Below are 18,522 nucleotides of genomic sequence, written 5' to 3'. Positions count from 1 at the left end.
TTGTAAATTATAGGTTACTGAGAAAATCTTTTATACTCAATGCACTGATCTTAAAGAAAGACCTAATATAGTTAAATTTCAGACCTGCTATATTTAAATAACATGTTGGTAATAACTCCTAATTAATTATTTAAGGTATTCATTTATTGACTAAGGTCTCCCCTACCGCATATAATTTCTCTGTACTGTAATATTTCATCAAACAGAAACTGTGTTGAAAATAAGAAAGGATAAGGCAAAAATAGCTCTAGGCATTTTGTATTGAAGATGTGAACCTCAGCTTTTTTGTCCATCCAGATGGTGACATCCTGATCATTTTAATCAGCATATTTTATTTGGTTCATAAAAACATTATAAATATTAAATCACAGTGCAGTCAAACCTGGATTATTGCCACTTCTTTTAATGACTATATAACCATATTCTAGGTAGTAGTATGTACAGTGTCAGAGTCCAAAGATAGTGATATTAAAGTGTAATATTTGTTATTTTTTTATTTTGATCAAACCAAGGAAGACTGAAATGTCTAATCACTTTTGTGAAGGAAGCCTTGCCATTTTATGAACTATAGTCAATCCTTTACAAAAAACTTACCACAAAATTGTCATCAGGAATGATTTCTTTTATAGGGAATGCAATGATTACCATAGTTCCATCTAAAAATTGCCCATCTATATTCATGTGATTAATGTAACATGGAATTTACAAATTTAAATGCATAATGCTAGAAAAGTGGAAATAGAGATTTTTATAGTAATGCAAATCTGCACTGCATACATTTAATACTTTCTCACATGGGTTAGAAAGTGAATTGTGTTTAATAGCTCAACATTTTTAATTGGGTTTGCATTGATAATAAATTGTTATACACATTTTTAAGTGGATTTTTAGAGTTCTCAAATATTTAACTGCCTACTCCATTTTCATGTCTACTATAAGCATACAAACAAGTACTTTATGTGAAGTGTGATGTTATTTCTAAGTGGCTTTTTGTTATTGCTGTTATTGTTTTTCTGCCCACACATTGCTTATCCCTGTGGGCAAATCTTGGTGGAAGGTTGTTTTTTTTTTTGGTGGGGGAGGGGGGTTGTGGTTGTTTTTTGTGCTAATGGTTAAGCAACGGGAAAATGGGTTCTCCTGTCAGAATGATCTTCCAGGAATCAGTTTCACATATGTAGTCCCACAAAAGGACTCATAAGGCTAGCAAAATGACAGCACAACATTGAGAGTGGCACCAGAGGAGAAACAGATCATGGAAAAACAGAAAAGCAGGTAGAAGACTTTTGGTAAATTAAGAAACATGTATATTTTCTCAATACGTACTTTTTCTCTTTCTTCATTTTCATCTCACCCTTTTGTTCTGTTTTCCTTTTCCTCTTGTAGGTTTGGGAATTAAGATTGCTGAAAAACTGGTTACTCCTACAGGCCAAGTAAACCTTCTTGTGGAAAGCAGATAGTATTAGCCGTTTCTCCTGCTTGGGTTTTTCTTTAGTTATGTGAAAGTTACTCCCTAGATAAGCAAAAAAGTCAACCAGAATGTCCTTCTGGTGCTATAATGTCACTTAATGGAGAACATTTCCCTAACATACATTGCTAGTATATTCATTTCATGAAGTTGTGAACATTTTTGAGACATCTAGCAAGTGCTTGCTGTGTGCTAGGAGGTATATAAAACACAGAGTGAGTTTAAAAGAAATCCTATGTTTCTGAGACCTTAAAATCTATTCAGAATGATAAAACACACGCATCAAACAGTTCATTAATAATGTAAAGCAATATGTTAAGTGCCACAGTCATTTCACTTTCCTGCTAATTTTTTTTTCCTACATCTCTAGCTGCTGCCTCATCTGGAGCATTGCATTTCCCATCCAGCCACTAAATGGTGGTATTTCTTGAGTCTTGGTCCTGGATTTCCTGTATTATCTCTAGTGTTCCAATAGGCAATTATACCCATACCATTAATTTCCACCTATACCCAGGGACACTATCATTTATATATCCATGCCACACTGTCTTCTGCCATTTTAATGCCTCTTCTTAAAAAAAAAAAAAAGGATTAAAAAAAATTTATTTGGGAGAGAGAGAAAACAAACGAGGGAAGGGGAGGGGAAGAGGGAGAGGGAGAAACAGACTCCCCCACTGAGCAGGGAGCCTAAAGCTGAACCTGATCCCAGGATCCAGAGATCAGAATCTGAGTCTAAGGCAGATGCTTAATCGACTATCTCTTCTTGAATAACAGTTCAAAAAGCTGATCCATGATCTTCCCTTCCAATCTAGACCCTCTTCTGTGATTTCTGCTTTAGACAATACCATCAACATTTATCAATTGAGATGAGAAATCTAGAAACACAGTAGTCATCCTCGACCCTTCTCTCTCAACTCCATCTGCTTCTCTCCATTTTCCAGCAGCCTACCTCTCTAATCTAGGTTTCCTGTCATACTTTACCTAGACTGGAGGGATGACTCTTAACTGGTCTGTGTCCATCTCTGCTGATTCTTTCCAAAGTACTGTCCATACAGCCCACAGATTTGTCTTTAAAGTACAAATTCTGGTTTAATTATCCTTTTGCTGAAAGGTATCAATGTATCATGTAAAGCCAGTTGTTTGTTGTTGTTTTTGTTTGTTTTTCATTTTTTTTGTACATGATCTTTGTCAGCTTGCCTGATCTGGTCCCTGTCTATCTTTGCTCTGTCTACTTCAGCTAAACTGGCCTTCTTGAAGACCTTTATTCTTGCCCTGCTGCTCCTTCCACAGAAGTATGAATGGGAGAATCATTTGTTTATTAACATTAGCTTTTGTTTGGCTTTTAGCTCTCCTAGCTTATGCATCCCCTTCTCAGGAAACCTCCTATTAGTAGATTGTCAGGATACACTGTACCTTTTCTTCATGACTTCTTAAATAATTACACTTCTTTATGTGATGATTTGGTTGGTATCAATCCTTCTACTTGACCGAAGTTATATGAAGCAGAAGGAGTATCTGTTTTGCTCACTATTATAACTCTAGTACTTAGCACCGTATCTGGAACATATTAGTAGCTATAAATATGAAGCTAATGATTATGGTTATAATGAATGAATGATTGAAACAAAGACTGTAATAGAGATTAATAGAACATTTGTTGAAGAGAACAAGAAGACATTACAGGAAAAAATTAATGGAAGCTATGAAACTTGGAATAGTCTTGGAAGGAAAGTGAGATTTGGAAGAGACAATGGGTTATAGAAATACATTCCACGCTTGGAATCATATGAGCAGAATCCTAAGCATAGAAATTATCTTCTTTAGGTGATAGGATGGTAATTTACCCAGGTAAAGCACTTGGTTCATTTTTGTGAGTAGTGGAGGTAAAATTGACTATACAAGAGTGGTCCAAATTTATGGACTCAACTCCCAGGCATTAAGAGACTGTCCCAGGATCCCTGGGTGGTGCAGCGGTTTCGCGCCTGCCTTTGGCCCAGGGCGCTATCCTGGAGACCCAGGATCGAATCCCACGTCGGGCTCCCGGTGCATGGAGCCTGCTTCTCCCTCTGCCTGTGTCTCTGCCTCTCTCTCTCTCTCTCTCTCTCTCTCTCTCTCTGTGTGTGTGACTATCATAAATAAATAAAAAATTTAAAAAAAAATAAAATCTTAAAAAAAAAAGAAACTGTCCCAATAACACATTAACACATTGAGTATCATTACATGTCCTTTAGGAGGATTGAAAAATTTCATAATAATTTTTGCAATTATTAATTGTCTGTGAGGGGAAGCCTGCTTTCTTAGGAGAGGATACTTCAATTGATCTTTAAAATTATAACAGAAGCTATTTGGACCAATTAGTGACTACTTTGTGCTATTCTGGGGAATTATTTGGAAAAGCTTGATATTAATGACTGTAACTGTTAATGATTTCAATTCAGATCAGAATGACCAAGTCCTTCACATTTTTTTTTAGTTTTAAAAGTCTTCCTTCATTTACCAATATAAATTGATATATGCATGAGATAGTAGAAAATGTGACGATATTACCTACTTTCTTTATGAGAGACCTCCGTCGTCTATTTGACGTAGACTCAATATGATCAAAGGTAAAAGTGGAAAAAAAAAGTGAATTGTTGCTGTTTTGTATCTCTTTCATTCCTCTTCTCTTGTTTTAATTCTTGGTTTGTGTTGGTGACCTTTACTGTGTTTGGGCAAGCATCCCCTAAGCTTTTATCCAGTGATTAAGAAGCATTCATTATGCACTCTGTTTGACATGGCCATTACTTAATGCTCACTTAACAAAATTCTACAAGACCAAATTATCACAGTGGGTGAAGGAACAGATGGCCAGCTGGCCAGAATCCATGTGTGCTTTGTGTTATGCCTTCTCAAGTCTGCCACAAAGAAGCCACATGTGAGACCTGAAGAGGCAGTCCAAGCAGTAACTCACATGTCCAGCTGTGCTTCCAGCGTTCTCAGCTGTGAAGTCTGAGTAGGCACCCTTGCTGCCTCATGATTAGGATGGCAGTCACAGAGGGCAGGTTCCAAAAGTGAAAATAGAAATCCTTTCCCCCACCTTCTCTCACCTCCTTCAAAAGTCAAAACCACTATTCTAGATTTCAAGAGAAAGAGCTATAGTTTTGTGGAAATAGTGCACCTGTTTGGTATTCTGTTTCATTTTTTGTATTCTTGACATTGATTTATGATTATAAGATCATCCAAAATCTGATATTTTACAAATTGCCACAGCATTCAACAATGAAAATTAGACTTGGCCTTATGCTTAAAATTAGTTGTTGAAACCTGCTAAATGTGAATGAGAAAGAGCTACAGATGAAAATGTATCCAATCTCTAAACTTTTTGGTTTAAACTTTAAGGTTTTTTGTTTATAGACTATAATTAGTAGTTTAATCTATACCCTATTGTACTGCCCTGTAGAAGAGGTAGCTAATGGCAAACTGGAATGATATCTTACCACTTGGCACCACCTGCTGATATGTGTTCTTGAGTCTGAATTGTATTTCGCAATACATGGCATATGAGTTGGACAGATAAGCTTCTCCAACAAGTGATTTGCAGAGTTCTGTTTAAAAACAGCTCCCTGGTTAAAGAGGGCTTTTTAAGGAATTGGAGATAAATTGTTATAATTTCATAGAGATAACCAAAGCTGGATTTTTTTACAGTTACTAGTGAAGGAAAGTAGACTTCTCCTTGGACTTATAAAAATTATTGAATGTTAGTTTTATCAGTTTGCTTGGACTGCATTTATGGTTTCTTAAATTTCATAGGAATTTTCACAGGAAAATCATTACTCTTATTCTAGTGGCCATCTGAAGAAAAGGTTGATTTGACTATCATAATAGTCCATAATTTTGATATCTATGTTTCTCTTAGATTTTAGGAGTGTTTATTCTGTTGATTGAATATTTCAAAGTACACCCAGGTCTTATGTTACTAACTTCAGCAATAACTATAATTTCATTCAGCATTCATTAATTTACAAAAAGCTTCTATCTGCTATCTCTAAAGTGTAGAGATATTTTATGTCAGATTTAGTTTTCTTTGTTTTAGAATGAAAATCAAAGGGCAGCATTGTTTTTGTCTATGTTCACTTTGTATTTCTCTATTAATGATAAAATTACACAATCAGTCAGCAAATACTGTTGGTTAGCTAAAGGTGTTTCAAAATAGCATATTTTGGAGAATTAAAAAATGTATGTGCATTATGACTATAGAGTAATGAAATAGATTTCTATTTGCTTAATAAAACATTCCAAGTTGAGAATTTCCATTATGCGGGTGGTGGTTTAGGAATGTTGTTTCCACAGGACTGCATGACAGATAGACAGGGGAGAGAATGAGAGGCTATGCTCCATGATAAAATGTGACAACAACAACAGTTATCACTTTGTAAACTGATCCTTTAGCTATAGTTTGTAATTAATCTTTTAAGAGTTGCATTAATAGAATGCCTGCGTGACTCAGTCAGTTAACCATCTGACTCTTGATTTACGCTCAGGTCATGATCTCAGTCCACAATGGGCTCTGCACTCAGCTGGGAGTCTGCTTGAAATTCTCTCTCTCCCTCTCCCTCTTTCTTCCTCCTCTTCCAACCTGGTCACTCTCTTGAAAAAATAAAAATAAAAATAAAAATAAATAAATAAATAAATTAATTAATTAATTAATTAAAAAAATAAAAGTCATATTAGTGTTTGATAAGATAATTTATTTACTGGAAAAAATGACATATCAACTATTGTGACACAAATGATAACATGAACTTATATAAATAATTCATATAAAGACTTTCTCAGAATGTTGATGGACTACCTAAAAAAAATATTGCTGTTGTCAAGCCCAACTCTAGACAAAAGTTTTAAGTGGGTAAAGATCAGCCCCAGGAAATCTTAATTATTGGTTCTTTGTGTTCTTTCTTCTATCATATATGCCAAATCCTCCTTGATGCCAAATAAGTAGCCATTTCTGTACTCTTCCTAGGCACTGCTCCAAATTTAAAATGCTCTCTTGATCTTGTGGTGAGAGCCAAGTAAAATTAGTTTTAGCTAAGGTGTTAATTGTTGATAAATCTGAGTGCTTTGCCGGCCAACTCTAACAATTAATTAAGGTTCTGGTTTCCTTAACTATATTGCTGTAAGAAAACAACTACTTGGGGACTATAGTGGTTTGAATTCATGTCTACCAGGAATCTCAGACTGTGACCTTATTTGGAAATAGGGTATATATTTGTTTGCTAGGGTTGCCATAACAAAATTCCACAGTGTGGTGGTTTAAACAACAGAAATGCATTTCCTCACAAATATCCAAGTGCAAGATCAAGGTGTCAGCAGGTTTGGTTCCTCCTGAAGCTTCTCTCCTTGGTTTGTAGGCAGCCAGCTTTTTGCTTTGTCCTCACATGGCTTTTTTTTCTGCGAGTGCATATCACTGCTGTCTTTTTCCTGTGTTCAAATTTCCTCCTCTTATAAGACAAGTTGGGTTGGATCAGGGTCTATGCATGTGACCTTGTTTAACCTTAATTACTTCTTTAAAGTTCCTATTTCCAAACACAGTCACATCCTGACACACTGGAGGTTAGGGCTTCTACATGAATTTTGGGGGACCAAAATTCAGCTCATCACAGGACCTTTGCAGATACAAATAATTAAGGATCTTGAAATGAAATCATCCTGAACTAGAGTGGGCCTTAAAGCCAATAACTGTTGCCCTTTTAAGAAGAGGAGAGAACACACAGAACACAGGGAAAAAGGCATGAGATTAAAAACAGATTTTGGAGTTATGCTGCTATAAGCCAAGGAATGTAGGAGCCTCCAGAGGCTGGGAGAGACAAGGACAGATTTTTCCCCTGAGCCTTCAGAGGGAGTGTGGCCATCTGGGCACCTTGTTCAGGCTTCTAGCTTACAGAGCTTTGAGAGAATAAATTTCTGCTGTTTGAAGCCACCCATTTTGCAGTCATTTGTTATGTAGGGATTCTACAGACACTTCTTTAGCCACTAGGTATCACAGTGCTTTCCTGTGGACTCTTATATACAAACAGTCCATCATTAATTCTTGAGGCAACAGTTTATCTGTAGGTTTTTAGAAACAAACAAACAAAACTCTGTTTAGCCTCAGATTTCAATTTTCAATATTCAAATATTTTTATATTAAAGAACAATTTGTTAAATTTGCACATTCTCTAAAAAGGAATGCTTTAGGGGTTTTTAAAAATAGTTTACTCATCTCTATATGTATAAAATGCCCATAGGTATGTTTTTCCTTAAATAGCTGAATTTATCCTTTATATTTCAAAGAGAGAGGAGGAGGAGAAAAAGAAATAATGAGGGTAAAAATGGTTTGGAAGCATCAATCATGTCAACATTCACAGAATAATTCCTCCTTTTTTCAAACTAGTTTTAAAATAGAGTAGCAATGGCTCAAAATGGCAACTGCCAAAACGTTCAAACCTTATTAAATGTAAAAACAACAATATGATAAGAGAACTTTAATGTGTTTTTAAAACCAGACTTTGAAGAGAACTTTTGGGTAATAACTATTCCTATTTCACTGCACTGCAAGAACAGCTAGTGAAACTGTGCTCTTGCAGTTGCCGGATTGGCATTTACTTATTACAGAATCTAAAATGTACATTTATTTTTAATATCTAAGTGCCAGTGTTTTGGGGGAATAATTTGTAAAATTGGCCAAGCCTGTCTACATGTAATCACAAGAGAAGATTAACCTTTTTATTTCCTAATAATCTACTTTACACACTATAAGGAATTCATGATTTGGGGCATAGTCGCTGAATGTGTGAAAAGCTAACCATGTTACACATATGGAAATGACTTCAACTCTCTACTGTTGGAATTTCGAGAAGGTAGATGCAGAAAAGTAGCAAACTATATAGATCCATTACTTTTGTGAGCAATTAATCATGTTGACATACTTATATGAGCTTGCATAAAAATGCTTGGAAAGCATGCTGTTGAATCCAGTTGTTCATTAATATTGATCATATACTGTCCCCATTGTGTTAGGAGCTACTTAAAGATTACCTACAAAAGTATTATAGTATTATTGATTTTAAAACTCCCTGAAGCCTCTTGTACCTTTAAAGTCCACTTATACTTTTATTGTTGAAAATAGTATTACCAAGAGCTATTGTCTAATCAGATGATTTGGATTTTTATAAATACTATTCAGAGCTGAATCTTGTAATCACTATTCTGTATCTGTTATACAAAGAGAAACAAACGTTTTAAAGAGACTTTTAGGGACACCTAGAAGGCTCAGTGGTTGAGCGTTGCCTTAGGCTCAGGGCGTGATCCCTGTGGGGAGCCTGATTCTCCCTCTGCCTGTGTCTCTGCCTCTCTCTCTCTCTCTCTTTGTCTTTCATGAATAAATAAATACAATCTTAAAAAATAAAAATAAATAAGAATAAAAGAGACTTTTAAAGTGGAAAGGAATTTCCACTTTAAAGGAATTAAAATCACCTTTGTCTTATTTTTGTTCTTATAAGCTCTAAGCAGTTGAATAATTGTCATTTGTTTTAAAATTAATATTTTACTCGGCTATAAAATTGTTTCCAGGGATCCCTGGGTGGCGCAGCGGTTTGGCGCCTGCCTTTGGCCCAGGGCGTGATCCTGGAGACCAGGGATCGAATCCCACGTCAGGCTCCCGGTGCATGGAGCCTGCTTCTCCCTCTGCCTGTGTCTCTGCCTCTCTCTCTCTCTCTCTGTGACTATCATAAATAAATAAAAATTAAAAAATAAATAAAATAAAATTGTTTCCAAAGCTGTGTATAAGTCGTATCTGTGTGTGTGTATATATATGTGTATATATATATATATATATATACACATATATATTTACATGTTGCAGAAAAGATATGAGTTGCCCTAAATATACCAAAAAATTGGCAGTAAAAGTGAAAAATGTGTCCATATTGCAAACATTTGTTAATATGATTTCACTAAGGAAATCCTAAAATTAAATTTCCAGGAACCATTAAATTATTATACTATATATATATATATATTCTATATACATATATAGAGAGTGTGTGTGTATATATACACACACATACACATGTATGTATATACTGAGTATATTATATTTGGAATAAAGGATAAATGTTAAAAATTACCTTTAAAAAGTGAGGTATATAAACTGGATGGCTGAATATTTTCTGGTGTTGTGAGCTTACTTTTCCAGCTGCTGATAATTCTAAGTCCATTGAAAGTATTTATCCAAATTACTAGTAGAGTACTCAGCACATAATAGTTGCCTAATGAATAAATGTTTTTTAACCTGAAATTACAACCAGAAAACCCACAAAATGCTCTATGTTGTGCAAAGTCAGGGCCAGTGTTTTTCTTAGCATCATAGTACAAGCAATAATATCTGCTGTAGGTGATGGTTATTCTTTATCAGTGTGCCAACACTTAAAAAACATTTATTTTCAGCATCAAAATAGATGAGATTATTGGATGAGGGAAAACACAAAAGCAGAAAGGGGTTTCCTGAGATTTCTAATTCTGACATGTTTAGTCCACTTACCACTTGGAGAAAGACACCTGGCAACTATTTAATATTTAATATTTGTCACTATTTAATATTCAACTACAAAACTACTATGTGAGTTAAGACCTGGGGCTGCATTTATTTCATTACCTTTATGTACTAACTCATGTACTCTAATTACTTCATCTTGCTAATGCTTTAGATGAATGTCTTTATTTACACAGAAATTGGTAAATTAGGAGACCAACATAGCATTAATGAGATTATTCAATGTTGCATTTCTCTTGATTCTTTATTTGCCAAAGAATTAAGATACATGGAATTATTATGCAAAAGTTTACATTCTAATGATCTGTTATTCACTATTGTAATACTTTACAGATGTAATACTCTTGAAGCTTAAATATTAGAAACAGAAAATATTGGAATTAAAATATAAATTTAAAGAAGCTGAACCTTGAAAGGTGTGGAAGTTACAGAAAGTATCTTAATAAATTACCAATTAAAAAGACAAACGATATTGATATCTTATAAACTTCAATTTGAACGAGGTTAGGGAAAAGATGAAATGGTCATCACTTATCTTGCCATACCCTTGTTTATTCAGAATGTATCAAGCACCTAGTAAGTGCAGCCCATGACTCCTCCCACAGTGAATTTATGGTCTGTTGGGGAAAAGGGATAGGTAACCCCCCATTTCAATGCTCTATCATGAGTACTCCAAAAGAGTCTGTACAAAGCATACAGTATGAATTTCCCAGTATGATTATTAGGGACAAACAAAACCTCTATGTTGGGCATGGTCACTTTCTTTCTTATCGTCCTAGTGCAAACAAGAGTATATACATACAAAATATGTGATTAAAAAATCATATTGGGGAAATACTCATGTTTGACAGTTGATTTCAAACATAGCTGAAGTGGAGCACTGTTAGTATAGTAGAGCCTAACACTATATTATTTTTTAAAGATTTTATTTATTAATGAGAGATACAGAGAAAGAGAGAGAGGCAGAGACACAGGCAGAGGGAGAAGCAGGCTCCCGACACAGGACTCGACTCAATCCTGGGTCTCCAGGATCACGCCCTGGGCCGAAGGCAGGCGCCAAACCGCTGAGCCACTGAGGCGTCCTGTAACACTCTATATTCATAATATCTAATACACCTTGACCCATTTGCTGAAAATATTCTGAAATATTTCCATTTAGGAAGGCTTTGGAGTCCTGCATTATTTGTAGAACATGCTTAGTGAATTCATGCCAATTCTGTTTGCATCTGTCAAGATTAAACGTATAAGGTACAGATCTTCAACATGGCAAAGAGCGAGGCTTAATGGAAAGTGCATAGATTTGGAGTCAGGCAGAGTGTGTTAAAATCTTGCCTTTTCCCGTTAGGCATGTTACTTAACCTCTGTGAGCAAGCCTATTTTCTTGCCTCTGAAACAAAGATATATTCTTACAGAGAATTATAAAGAATACTATGTATACTTCATATTGCTTAGCATATGAAGCACTCTAGAATGGTTAAATCCTCGCCCTATTTGCTTTACTTCATCCTCACCCTTTAAATGAAAATCCTAGAATTTCTTAGGATAGGAAAAATAACAGCAGTCACAACCTCTGTTAACAGGTAATCTTTTTTTGAGACTCAGATGTCAGCTGAGGTCATGATGTTCTTTGGGTTGTAAATAAAATCAGCTCCAGTGCTCTGGCTCGTATCTTTTGGGAATCCCAGAGGCTGCACCAAGATTGCTGGACAGGCTTCACCTATGCCCTCAGGAAATATCTAGAGTGTCTTGGACTTTAGATACCCCTGTCAGCTCTGTCTTCAGATTCCTATATCCACTGGATTCTTGAATCCCTTGGGCTTCGTGTGCTATAGGACTTCTTCCTTTTTGCCAGTATGAGCCAGATGAATGACATGGCCCTTTCCCCTTGATTTCCCCAAACACCACACACAGGTCTGTATGTCTAGCCAACTTGAGTGTAGATCTGGATGCTCCAGCAGAGACAGTTCACAGAGCAGCTGTGCTAACAACTTAAACCTGAATCTTGGATACCAGTATTTCTTTCCAGCTACTTTTCTTCACCTGTTACAGTTTCACAGCATACTGCTTGACCCCACTCTGTCCCTCAAGTCCATTTCTAGCTCTGTTTTGGGGGTCTCCTCCTCTGGGTTTTCACTATCCATTCCTAAGTTCTCCCCTTTTATTATGCAGAGCCATTAGTTCATCCTCAGCATCAAACCAAATTCTACTCATCATTGGGCTTGAGTAAATGGAGTTATCTCTTCCAGGATCTTAGTCACCCTTTGTTCCTTCCATTGATCACCTTTCCTAGAGTGGTGGCTTCAACTGCTCCTAAGAACTGACAGAGGTCTTGATGTTTCAGTCATTTTTTTAAATCCCTCCCTCACTCAGCTTTGTAAGAGGCAGAGAGCATAGAAAATATTTATTTCCTCTCTGATACAAATTACATCACTTTTGAAGGAGCAAAAATAGTGTAATCATTTTTGGTTCTAACAACATTTTCCTCCTAGACACAAATTCTTAAACCCAATTTTTCTTATATTAGGGGGCTTTTTGTTGTTGTTGTTGTCTTTGTTTTTTGTTTTATTTTGTTTGAGAAATCACTGAATGAATTCATATTAGGCTTTGTTCCCTCATCTGCAAAATTGAAAGATTGGATTAGATGATCTCCAGAGTTCCTTATTTGTTTAAACTTACATGATTCTTTAAGTGTAATTACTTATATATATTTTTCTCTAACAGTTATATACATGAGTATCACTTATTACTTACTAAAAAAACTGTCATAGTTTTTCTTACTTTGAAGTGAACTCATGAATCAAAACTAATGTCACTTTTATTTCATTCTCCCCTCCCCAACTTTTCAGTCTCTAAAAAATGTAGGTTTGGGAATCACAGACTCTTAATTTGAGACCTTTTTAAATGTATTACTGGTGGATGTTCATTTGAGAAACATTATCTAATATTTTTGCCCTTCCTTCTTTTTTAAATGTAAAGGCTAATGGCAATGACAATGACCTCATGGAGTTGCTGTGAGAAATAAATGAGATCATTTATGTGAAAAGAATTTGTAAATTGTAAGGCACCATCAAATGTGAGTTAATTTGGAGGAGGAAAGAAGTAGAAACTTAGAAAGAAAAGGATAGATAAGTTCTGTGGCATGCTTTGCATCGTCTAGTAATAGACGAAGCCTTATTCAAATTGCCAAAAAACTGATCATTGGTGTTGCACCTTCTTCCTGTCTTAAGCATTGTCCGTGTACTGCCTTTAGGGCAAGTGTTGGTTAGTTTCATTAATGTATACTGCACAGCACAAAACTGCCTACTAAATCAATGCATTGTTTTTAATTGACATGGAAGTGTCTGGAGAAAAATCAGTTATACTACTTTCTTTTTACTTTTTGAAAGTTAAGACCTATCAACAAGGTCCAGACACTATAGAGTTTCCATGTTGTTTTCTATTTCATGCATATTCTTATTAGATTCCACAGCTGTTGAATTCCATGAAATTTTAAACTGGAAGAAACTGAGTTTCAAAGACAGTTGCTGGAGAAAGGAATGAAAATTTAAAGTCTTGCCTCAATGCAAGACAATTTTGCTCAACCCCCAAGTGCTGTCATTGATGTTCCATTGTACCGCTCAAAGTGATGATGATGAATTCCTTTTCTCTTTACTTTTTTTTCCTTTTCTCTCTTTAAATCTTTTAAAAGGCTTTGACCAGTGCTTGAGGAGCCGTTCACCATTGTACTCTTCTTACAGCCTTGCCTGGTGGAGCTCCCACCCAGTTGCTTCAAGTTGTCAGTATTCTTGTGCCCACCCCTATCACTGCCCCCCTACTCTCTGCTGAAACCATTTGCTTCTTTTCTTGACTAATCTTCCTCCAGGACTCAGGCATTGACCTTTTCATACAAAATGAGACAGTTTAATTACTTCTTTTTCTTTTCTAATATGCACATCTTAATTTTCTCTTCAGCGGCTTTTCCTTCACTCATAAATCTGTCCTAGTCTCTTCAGTTAAACAAAATTTAAAAAGACAAAATTAAAGAATACTATATATGTTTCCTTGGCATTTCTTCATCTTCCAGAGAGAGTTTTTCTTCCTTCAACTACTCTCCTCCCTTCATCACAGTGTCCAGGCTGGATTGTGTCCTGAGTCAATTAGCATCCTCCAAAGAAGCCAACTGTCAGTCAGCCAGCTGTAAGCCACGTGTAAGACTGTAAGAATTAGAGGTGCAAAAGACTGATTGGTGGAAATGTCTGTGATGGACAAAGGGAAGAAGCAAGAGTAGGGTAGGTTGAGCCTTCAGACTGTGACATAAACCTATTACCTCCAAAAAGAGAAAAGGAAGGAAGGCAGATGGTATAGAAAGAGCCTTGCACTGTCATGCCCTTTGAGAAAATCTCAGCCATACCAAAAGGGCACCACAGAGTAAAGAATGTACATTAGAGGATTCCTGAGTTAGGCAGAACTATACCCCCATAGTGCTAACAGTTAGTCTTCTCCAGGATTAGGCACTACACCTCCACTGGCTGACACAGGTACTTCAGTCTGGTGAAGTGACTTTCTTAAAATGCTTAAAGCTTAAAATGCTTAAAATGCTTAGCTTAAAAATGACTATGAGCCTGGTGTGCCTGGGTGGCTCAGCTGCTTAAGCACGCGACTCTGGATTTCAGCTCAGGCCATGATCTCAGTCAGGGTCCTGGGATCAGCCCCTGTGTCAGGCTCCACCCTTAGCAGGGAGTCAACTTGAGATTCTCTCTCTGTCTCCCTTTGCCCCTCCCCCTCCTTGCACACATGTGCTTGCTCTCTCTCTAAAATAAATAAATCTTTAAAAAAAAAAAAAAGACTATGAGCCCCTTTTCACCATGTTTGTAACTTTTGGTGAGCTACCTCTTATAGACAGGCAAAATTGTGGTTCACGGAATTATACCCCACCACAAATTCATAAATAGTCAATAAAACTATTGCAACCAGGTATCCACTTCCTTAGGACTGTGTGGTTACAGTCATTTGCAAGTTGATCCTATTTTTACCAGCATGTTTATAAAAGCTCTTCAGTGTTGATAACTCCAGAAATTGCCATTCAGTATTACTCTTTAAACATGTAGAAGATATTTTACAATTTGGAGAACTTAAAATGAGTATTTTACTCAGTGCTATTATTATTATTATTATTATTATATATTATTTGACTGCTTAATATCTTTCAGACACTCTTTTGGGTATTTTATGTATATGGATTCTTTTCGTCTGTATCATCACCCTTTGAGATAGATTCTATTAATACTGATATTTAAAAGAAGATGAAATAGAGGCACAGAGAAGTTAAATAAATCCTCCAAGACCACAGGGTTAGAAAGTTGTGAAGCCAGGCTTCAAACCCAGGCCGTTAGTCTCAGAGCCCAACACGACTACTCCACTTCTTATACCAGTAATACCCAGAACAATTTTCTCTATAAAATTGTTAATTGCAAAATGTTGGCCCAGGATCTCCTTTTAAGCATATGCATTATGCAGCAGTTTTTCTTGTCTTTCAGGTCCCTGCGTTCCTAATCCATGCCATAATGGAGGAACCTGTGAAATAAGTGAAGCGTACCGAGGGGACACATTCATAGGTTACGTTTGTAAATGTCCTCGAGGATTTAATGGGATTCACTGTCAGCACAGTAAGTCATCCACAGTCGTTGTGCTTTTATTATTATTGATTGCAAAGTATACAAGTCATTATCATTCTTGTTGGTAGCAGACTGATAGAAGCTTCCAGCAGCAGAGGATCGTGAGAGTTGGCTAATGCTGCTGCTTCTCTCCCACTGAATACACGTCATCTTCCAGTGAGGACTCTTGGACTGTGTCTCAATTCTCCTAGTGGTGGATGGAGCTAGTAGTTTTGTGTTGGCTCTTTTTCATTATTTTCCAGCCATACTTGCAAAATGTTGCCTTTTATTTTAAACTGGTATCTGCCTCTTTCTTTCATACTTGTCCTGCAGCTATATTCTCCAAGTTTCTCAGACATTATTCTGTTGATTAGGTTCAGAGATATAAAAGAAAAGAAAATTGCCCACCCAGCCCTATCTATAAGCCAGTTTCCTCCTTCTTACATGTTGGCATTTTTATTGTGAAAATCTTTGAAAGTTCAACAAATATGTTATCTGCGCTTCTATCTTTCATCCCCATTCTTATTTATCCTGGGAAGTTAAATAAAATAGGTCTGCTTGCGATGCTGTCTTCTTAGAAATATGGCTCAACATAAATGCCAACTGAGTGATGGGGGAGTACTTAACTGCTGTAGAGGTTGAGGCAAGCAGGGAGGCTACCATGGACAGTGTGCTGTCAGGGTGGGCTCTTACAGAGGCGGACACATGTGAGTTGGGTCTTTTTTTTTTTAAGATTTATTTATTTATTATTCATGAGAGACACAGACTGAGAGAAGAGAGAGGCAGAGACATAGGCAGAGTGAGAAGCAGGCCCCCCACAGGGAGCCTGATGCGGGACTAGATTCCGGATCCCTGGATCATGACCTGAGCTGAAGGTAGGTGCCCAACCGCTGAGCCACCCGTGAATTGGATCTTGAAGAAGGGAGAGGATTTTGATCAGAAGGAAGGGAACAGAGGAATGGCACGTGGTAGGAAGAATGAATATATGAACTCTAAATACTGGAATGATGGTTAAGACCATAGTGTCATGAATAAGTAAGGCAAAACTGGATGTGTCAGCGAGAATGCCATTTCCAACCACCAGCAAAAAAACATAAGATACCTCCTGGCTCTGAGACGATGGGAGCATAATGTACTTGCTGGAGACTCGCTGTAGCTAGGACTTGGTAAAATGTCCGTACAAGTCTGTTATATAGTACAGTGGCATTTGTGTTCCTTACAACAGGCAGCTAAGCCGTTGTGATTACTCTAGAGCTCAGGTCACCCACAAGGAACTGAGGGGCTACTGATTTTTCTCATACTGGGGCTAGAGTTACCAAGGCTGATTCTCCCTCATTGTAGCATCACTGCTCAGGCTTCACACACGAACACCTCAGAACATCCTCAGGCAGATAGACATGGGAGCCCAAAATCTTGGCTGCTTGGACATTCACTTAATCCCTGAAGAGAATATTTCCAACCTTACATATTTGCAAATCTTTGTGATATTGTATCACAGCGGTGCCCAGAAGACAGTCTGGCCACTCAGTTGAACACCTTAATTCAGAGCCACTTGCATCCAGTAAACACACACACACACACACACACACACTTGCAGAGGAATCCCCTCTTGAAATGAAAACAGAATTTTCATAATGGGATGCAGTATAATATCCTGAGGCAGGAATTTCTCCCAAAGTCAGATCATCCTAACTTTTTCTTTTCTATGCTGCAGGGCTCTGGGAGGGAGAGGGTAAGAGTATACAAAGAGACAAACATTCTTACTGTTAGAAATCCTGAGAAGGAGAGTATTTAGAAGGCATGTGTAGATCCTTATGTCACTTAAATGTTTATAATTATTACCTCTCTTACCCTAACCTACTGCTGATGTCAGTGCGAAATTGGGGCTAATCCTTAAACCAGAGGTTGAGAAATTCCAAATCTGAGTTCCAATTAATAATATCTGTACAATGGCACAACAATTATTTTCACATTTCTGGGCCTTGTTTTCTTCATATTGTGAAGAAACATTTAGTTTCCATTATCATTAATAGTTTAGAAGTCCCACTGAAGACATCTAGTCATCATGTGAGTATCCCAGTATAAGGGAGGTTGCTTTGGACAGGGTCCTGGGGAAGTATCCACCTGCTTCTGATTCCCACATGTGGTTAGCTGTGAATTCTTTCAAGAGAACCGTCAGGTTTGGAGAAATAGAACAAACCATTCTTGGTGGAACATCCTAGTCTTTTCTCTTATGCCTTACACCATATTCAAATAAGCTCATTAATCGACATAATTTTGTTGAATTTCAAGGCTTATTTGAAGCACAAAAAAAAATTATCTCCCTTATTGCACCTGGTTTCCCCATAAGACGACAAACCCATGTCAGGAATTGCCCTGGGAAGCCTGAGGCTGAGAGATTTGATTCAGAAGTGGGGATTTTGTGGTCTCAACAAACTAGTCCCTATTCTCTGAAGTGCATCATTATCAGAAACAACAGAGAATGAAGGGAAAAGGACTGGATTTGGAATCAGAGACCTGGATTTAGACCTGACCTTTACAGTTATTGGTTAAATGACCTTGAGTCAGTTGTTTGACCTTTCTGCAATTGAAGGCATATAAATCGAGGAATTGAAGTAGAAATAGATGGTCTTTGGTTCATACAAACTAGGAGAGTGTTATGACTAAACGAGTAGCTTACTCACTGTACAAAGGTTATCAAGCCTTTCTCTTTATGGATGAAATTGAAAAAGGACTATATATTGGGAAAGCAGATTTAGAAGTTCTGGGAGTTCTGAGAGCTTTTTCAGGTATGAAAAACAAAAAAAAGCATTTTTTTTTAAAATAGCTCTTCAATCCCTTGTGAGAACTGTTAG

The 18,522-nt window shown here is 36.8% G+C and overlaps 1 protein-coding gene across 2 annotated transcripts in view; it reads left to right on the top strand.

The window, feature by feature from the left end:
* The window catches only part of EDIL3 (EGF like repeats and discoidin domains 3), a 397,168-nt gene that overhangs the window by 172,121 nt on the left and 206,525 nt on the right, over nucleotides 1–18,522 (top strand). For both annotated transcript variants that reach the window (XM_055342305.1, XM_055342303.1), the window contains one exon: nucleotides 15,551–15,679. In XM_055342305.1, coding sequence (XP_055198280.1) covers nucleotides 15,551–15,679 — 129 coding nt within the window. The remainder of the gene's footprint in view (nucleotides 1–15,550; nucleotides 15,680–18,522) is intronic.

The sequence above is a fragment of the Nyctereutes procyonoides genome, unplaced genomic scaffold (genome assembly GCF_905146905.1).
Source record: "Nyctereutes procyonoides isolate TBG_1078 unplaced genomic scaffold, NYPRO_anot_genome, whole genome shotgun sequence".
Taxonomy (NCBI): domain Eukaryota; kingdom Metazoa; phylum Chordata; class Mammalia; order Carnivora; family Canidae; genus Nyctereutes; species Nyctereutes procyonoides.
The sequence above is the reverse complement of the archived record's forward strand: the minus strand, read 5'-3'. Positions and strand labels throughout refer to the sequence as shown.